This window comes from Aegilops tauschii, chromosome 5, assembly GCF_002575655.3.
Source record: "Aegilops tauschii subsp. strangulata cultivar AL8/78 chromosome 5, Aet v6.0, whole genome shotgun sequence".
In the NCBI taxonomy this organism is placed as follows: Eukaryota; Viridiplantae; Streptophyta; class Magnoliopsida; order Poales; family Poaceae; genus Aegilops; species Aegilops tauschii.
The window spans coordinates 444,962,981-444,969,690 of record NC_053039.3 but is presented as its reverse complement, the minus strand read 5'-3'; the positions used below and the strand labels follow the sequence as shown (position 1 = coordinate 444,969,690).

The window sequence follows — 6,710 nt, the reverse complement described above, 5'->3', positions numbered from 1 at the left end:
GATTCGCGACATCCACGGCACGCTAGGGCTCCCGGAGGTCCTTGAGTACGTCAATCTTTGGCGCAAGCTCCAAGGCGTGACCCTAACCCCCACGCTTGACAAGATATTCTGGCGTTGGACGGCAAATGGCATATACTCGGCCAAATCTTGCTATCATGCTCTCTTTCACGGATCCACCACACCGCCCTCCTGGAAGCTTCTATGGAGGAGCCGGGCCCCTATCAACAACAAGATTTTCCTCTGGCTTGCCTCCCTGGACCGGTGCTGGATGGCCAAGCGCCGCGCACGACACGGCCTCACGCATGGCACCGCTTGCATCCTTTGCCATCAGGAGACGGAATCCATAGACCACCTCTTAGCTGGATGCGTTTTCGCCCGGGTCACCTGGCACGAAATTCTGTCCTGGTGCCGGCTCATCACCCCGCCCATGGACGGCGCGACGACCTTCTTCGCTTGGTGGGTGCTCGTGACCGATACCTCGCCGAGCGGCCTGTGCAAAGGGCTCAACTCCATCGTCGCTCTGACCGCTTGGGCCATCTGGAAGCACCGCAACGCCGTCATCTTCGACGGCCTCCACCCCTCCTCCGATGACCTTGTGCTTTCCATCCAGAATGACGCTCGCCATGGGCTAAGGCCGGCGCCAAGGGACTAGCCGCTATTATTCCTGTAACCTGATCATTTGTAATGAGGCTGAGCATCCTCCTCCCCCTGCTTGCTGCATCCCTCCAGACGCCTTCTTGTGTACGTCTGCATGGATGCCACCTGTACTAACTTCATTCTTTCTCTTCTATCAATGAAATGATATGCTGCTAAGCGTATTCACCAAACAAAAAAAGGCTACGCCATAGATTTTCTTTTTTTTGAAATGGAGGCAAAAGATATGCCTTATCTCATTAATTAAGAAGAAGAATGACAAGGCTCTAGAGTTTCATGACCACAAAGCTCAGTGGACAAAGGGATCACTCTCCCGGAATTAAATTTCTCAAATATTTAGCCCCAGCAATGACCCAAATCTTCGCCTCAACCTTGATCGACGCAACCACATGGGTCGGCAGAGATGCCTTGTTTTCAAAAACTCTCGCATTTCTTTCGTTCCAGATTAGCCAACAAACTAGCATTACCCAGTTACCATATTTGAAAGCTGCGACCTCTCACCCTTAACATAATAGTCAAAATTCTTGATGATTATTTTGTCGCTTCTCATTTCTTAGCGTTACACGCATCTACGTATGTTGTAAGACTCGTACAATTCCGTTTTTTTTGCTAACTCAGCTCAATTTGAATAAACTATTATAAAAAATCTAGTTATTAATTCATATGGTTTCATACTTCCATTGTTTAGTGTTCAAGTCGGAGACAATACTTCAGTGTCCAAAATGAACATTTGTTCAATTTATAACGTACTAACATACCATCAATAAGATTAGGTACATCAGAACCTTTGTGTACATGCAGTACTACAGTAGCACTATACAATCCTCAAATGAAAAAAGAAAGAAAAATGTGCTTTGCACGTACTCAACATTCTTTTCTCTGCTGATCCTCAGTTATCAATCTACCGATTCTCAGTTAGGCCACCTATTCCATGGAGTAGCAACATTCTTTGAACGCTTGGAGGTTCTCTTGGAATAAGGGTACGAAGGCATCGACGCTGCCGTCGCCGAAGTTGGACGGCGCCAGGAAGAGCATCCCCTCCGTGGGGAAGTAGGCCGGCATGAAGTAGCTCGGGCTCCCCGTGCCGAAGTCCAGCTCGTAGAACGGGAACGTCAGCCAGCTGTCCACCTCCACGTCCGGGCAATGCGCGTCCTTGCAGACGGCGCTCCGCGCCAGGCCCTCCTTCTCGGCGGCGCCGGAGCTGGCGAAGTCGACGAAAGATTGGAAGTAGGCGCCGTCCACCCTCGCCACCTCGTCGTGGATCACCTGCGCCGCGTGCTTCAGCGGCCGGTTCAGGAGGTCACCCACCGTGGAGCGCGGGAACGCCCAGAGCACCATGTTGCCGAAGTACTCCGCCGGCTGGCCGAGCCGGTGCCGCCCGTCCACGGACAGCCGGATCTTGGAGGTCTCTTCGGGGCTCAGGTCGCGTGCGCGAGTCATGGTGCGCCACAGGTGGGCGAGGATGGTTTCGAACCGGCTGAACGGGCGGCCGCGCCCCTCGGACGCCTTGGCGCGCAGACCGGCGATGAAGTCCTTGGTGAAGTGCGCCTTGTGGATGACGATGTTGTCGGCGGCGTCGCCGTGGTGACCGACCACGTCGGTGGGCGACGGTAGGTAGTACTCCCTGTTACGGTGCTCGTGCTCCACGCGAGGCGACGATCGTGGCTTGAAGAGGTCCTTCTGGTGGTGTACGGGAGGCAGGCCCATGGGGAGCCCTCTAGTGGCGCGCCCCCAGGCCACGAGAAAGTTGCTGGTGGCGTGGCCGTCGGCGACAACGTGGTTGGACGTGAACCCTACAGCGAGCGAGCCACACCGGAACCGTGTCAGCTGCAGCAGCACAACCTCCTGGTGCTCCGCCTCCAGGTCAGGATGCAGCTTGAGCAGCTCAGGCGTGGGCTTCGAGGGCGCCATGTCGACGAGGTCCGCGTCCACGGACGCCTCAATCAAGCGCGCGCCACGGTCGTTGAGGATGACGGACGGCGTGCCGTCGGGGGACTCACCGAGCTGCCCGGCAAAGGCGCGGTACTGGGCGAGGACCAGGGCAAGGCCCTTCTCGATGGAGGCCGTGGTGGGCGCGGGCGGCGCGAAGGCGTAGATGATGGCCATCTGCATCTCGAACGTCACCTTGTCGAAGATGGATAGTGGAATGTACTCGGTGGCCGGCACCGGCGCTTCGCCGGCAGTATAGGCAGGCTTGACGAGCCTGGAGCTCAACACCTTGACCTTCATTGCTGCGTACTGAGCTTATACCGAAGAAGTAGTTTCTCTGTGGCGGGAAAGATCAAAAGTAGGCAACAAGAGATCGAGCTTGTACGTGGAGGCTTTGCGGTCTTGTACTCTTGTGTTGTGTGTATGATTTGGTGGTTGTCCTGCTGCTGGTTGTACAATTTATAGGACGGTATTGGAGTCTCGAACACGCTCGGGGGAAACGGTAGCCGGCCGGTAGGTGAAATCAAACTACTTGAGTCTAGTACCACTTGTTAATTTGTGTAGTTGAGACTTGAGACTTGGACCTGGCCCGCCTGTAAACCATGCATGTGTTTGACTAGTGACCGGCTGTTACCTAGAACATGCAAATGTCACAAGTCTAAACCGTACCCTCTATTTCACTCCTTTGCGTGCTTTACAAAACAGACCAATATGAAGTCCAGAGGCAATAATACAACTCATGTTATTTATTGTTTTCCCCTCATGGTGTGTCCACGAGAAAATACTGGCTAACCCCATATGGATGTTTGAGTTAGGGCCTCTCCAACACCAACCCCTCAAACCATTAGTATCCGTCCGGCCGCAGCTGTCTAGACACCGCAAGCCATCCAACGCCAAGCCCCATCGGTCCTCGAAGTAGTCGGCCCGCGCTTTTGTAGCTGGCCGAACTGTTTTCGTGGCAAAATCTCTCACTCTCTGCTTCCATCCTGACGCTCTCCATCAAATTCCTGCCCTTATCCCCCACTCTTTTCTTCCCTCCCCGCCGACGCATGGACCCGGAGGAGACCCTGCCGAAGACGAAGGTGGCGGAGAGGTTTGACTTGTTGATGAAGGCGACCAAGAAGAAGTTCAAGCTCGAAGAGAAAAAGGCCATGCTCAAATAGAAGAAGGTGGAAATCGCAGCGACTTTGAAGGACGCGAAGGTGCTCACCTTGAAGGTGGCGGATTTGGCGAAGTCATCCTTTTCAAGATGTTTCAGCGACAGAAGGATGAGCTGGAGAAGGCGGAGCAAGGAGATCGAGGTGGCAGAGAAGGAGGTGGAGGCGGCCTATACGGCTATGCTGGTAGATTGAGCGTGGAGGCTCGGTAAAGCAAAAACCTAATTTTTCGCATGGACTGCCGGACTGATATTCTTCAATGATCAGGCATGTAAAACTAAGCATACTTACTTTTTTTTTGTTGTTATTGGCCGAGGATGTGATCCGACATGCTATGGAGCAGACATATTTAAATTTCAAACTGCCCTTTACTAGCGGGCGTATAGTGGCTATCGTTTTGGACTGGTCCCTTTGTCCATAGACGAATACGGTGTCTGATTTACGGGTCAGCATTGGAGATGCCTTTAAAACAAAATACTCGAGGAGTACTTTTGTAGTAGGCAATGGGCATTGACGTTGACACTGATCACTAGAATTTTGGCATCAGATAAACATGGTTTTGGTAGAGGCGGCGAATCCCGGTTTGCTAAAACAGATGGAAGATTCTAAATCATGGTTGTAAAGAGATGTCCGGATACATATTAGATAAAGCATGGCTTTGCTTAGATAGACAGCCAACGTCTATCCTTTAATGGAAAATATATATTCGATGGTGGTTGTAAAGGCATGTCCACATACACATACGATGCATCAGTTTATGGGTTTTGACGAGGATAGAGCCATAGAGGTCAGTGATCTAGATGCACATCATCTGCCCATCAGTCAGTGCGTCATAATCATCAAACGCGGCGCAGACAAACCTGCCGGCGTGAGGATATATCATCAATTACTGAAGAGTTCGGGTGCAAGTTGAGCTTGTGCAACCGAAAGCAACTTTTTTGAAATAAAGGCAAAAGATTTGCCTCATCCAATGTGTTAGTTTAATGTGTCTTTCTCATTTGCGTTCTCTTTTGCATTGATCCACCATGCTTGATTTAACCGGATAATGACATGCATGCATGCATGCTGTCAGTGTCACCATGCATGAATAAATAAACTTGACTCGTTCCTGGAAGATTCTATAGCTGTTTGGCACATCAGGACGGCAGCTTGTTTCCATTCCCCGAATCCGCAACCAGTTTGACTGACACCGATACGATGCCAGGTCAGAGCAGAATATTCTAGAGATGGCGGCGTCGCATGTCTACTCTACTACTAGGAGAGTACTGCTTCCAGGAAGGAAGACCACGGCCAGTCGTTGTCGGAGCCTCAGAGGTTGACAAAAGTAATCTCATCATGGGTCGGCCGGAATAAACATCACGAAACAAATAGGTGTGGTCGTCTTTTTTTTTTCTTTTGACGAGGAAAATAGGTCTGGTCGTCAGTTTGAATTTAGGGCAGAGGGATTCTATTTTTGTCGCTTCTGAAGAAACATCACCCAGTATATACTACAGTATCTGCCTAAGAAATACTTTCTCCGTCCCATAATATAAGAACATCTAGTGTAAAAAAAACGTTCTTATATGATGTGACGGAGGGAGTAATTTTCTCCACCTAATCATATATAGAACAGCCTCGTCAAAATCAACGAATGCTCCCCTGCTAGCGCAGAAATTGACTAAGGAGTGGTCCTCACCTCACATAATCTATATAGTCTTACCTCTCTTTTTGATGAAGACGGCTTCCTACGCTTTTTTGACGATATCCAAACGCGGACAAGTTAACGAGGGTTGATGGTCGCGGTCTAGGAAAATTCGAGTGACACAACTGCGGATGATGACTCTATCTTGTTTCCTTCGGCGAGCGCGCTCAGCCGAGCCATAACCAATTGGCTCATGTTATTAGGTGTGGCAGGCGCATCCATTTGGCACGGTATAATATTGAACACGGTTTTGTTGATTCCCAATCGTCTTAGAATTTCTTAGTTCTCGGTCCACACCGTGGACTGTGTTTGATCATGGTGTAATTCAATTTTTTTTGAAACGGAGGCAAAAACTTTGCCTCATCCATTAATTAAGATAGAAAAGAGTTTGTTACAAGACACCCAAAAAAACACGGCATGCGGATTACTCGTGTGAAATAAAAGACCCTAGCTTCTTTGCACAGGCGGCGACCCAAAGGTTGGCCTCGATAGCGATGGAGCAGAGTAAGATTGGCGGTGGAGCACTCTTATGTTTGAACACTCTTGCATTACGCTCGTTCCAAATTGTCCATGAGACGAGCATGGTGAGGGAGGCCTTGGCTTGGCGGTTCGGCGTGCCATCGGCGGAGGTGCTTGCCCACCACTCCTCCACCGAGTCAAACAAGGGCCAAGCGGAAGTGTCAAGCCCGTGCATGAGGAATTTCTCAATGACCAAAGACCAAGACGCCGGGTGTAGCGGCACTTGTAGAAGAGGTGAGGTCCGCATTCTTGCACCGTCCTGCAAAGAGGGCAGAGATCGCAGTTTGGCCACCCACGCTTTGCCAATCTATCTGCCGTCCAAATTCTGTCTTGAAGGGCCAACCAAGCAAAAAAAATTGACTTTGGGGGGTGCCCAAACCTTTCAGACCATTATTTCCAAGGGAGAAAGGACCGTCTGTAAGTGCATGTAGTGCCCCTTAGTGATTTTGGTGTATTGAAGACTTATAGGTTAAGAGACTAATGCGTTTGTGAGTGTACACAGATCTATAAGTCTATGAGGAGTTTGATATTTACAGAGAAAGTCGACCCCTAAAAATGAAGTCTTCAACTGAAGACTTTGGATTTCTGAAGACTTTCTGAAGACTTTGAAAGTGAAGAAATTGGTGTGACCGTGAAGACTCTATATTCATGCGAGGCATATGAAGCGTGAAGACTTTGTTTTCGTAGTTTCGTTTTTCTCTTTATTGAGTCATAGGAAACACCGTATTGTTAAAGGGGGTCGAGGAAAAACTACGGAAAAGTTTCCAAGT

The 6,710-nt window shown here is 50.0% G+C and overlaps 1 protein-coding gene across 1 annotated transcript; it reads right to left on the bottom strand.

The window, feature by feature from the left end:
* Window positions 1–811: 811 nt before the first annotated feature.
* On the bottom strand, window positions 812–2,990 carry LOC109753850 (putrescine hydroxycinnamoyltransferase 3-like). The gene has a single exon (XM_020312774.3). It carries the CDS (start codon window positions 2,881–2,883, stop codon window positions 1,579–1,581), a length of 1,305 nt encoding a protein of 434 aa, XP_020168363.1. The 5' UTR covers window positions 2,884–2,990; the 3' UTR covers window positions 812–1,578.
* Window positions 2,991–6,710: the final 3,720 nt, after the last annotated feature.

What these genes read in the sequence shown, in the direction of transcription:
- LOC109753850 (XM_020312774.3), bottom strand. Translation starts at nt 2,883, where the DNA reads ATGAAGGTCAAGGTGTTGAGCTCCAGGCTCGTCAAGCCTGCCTATACT.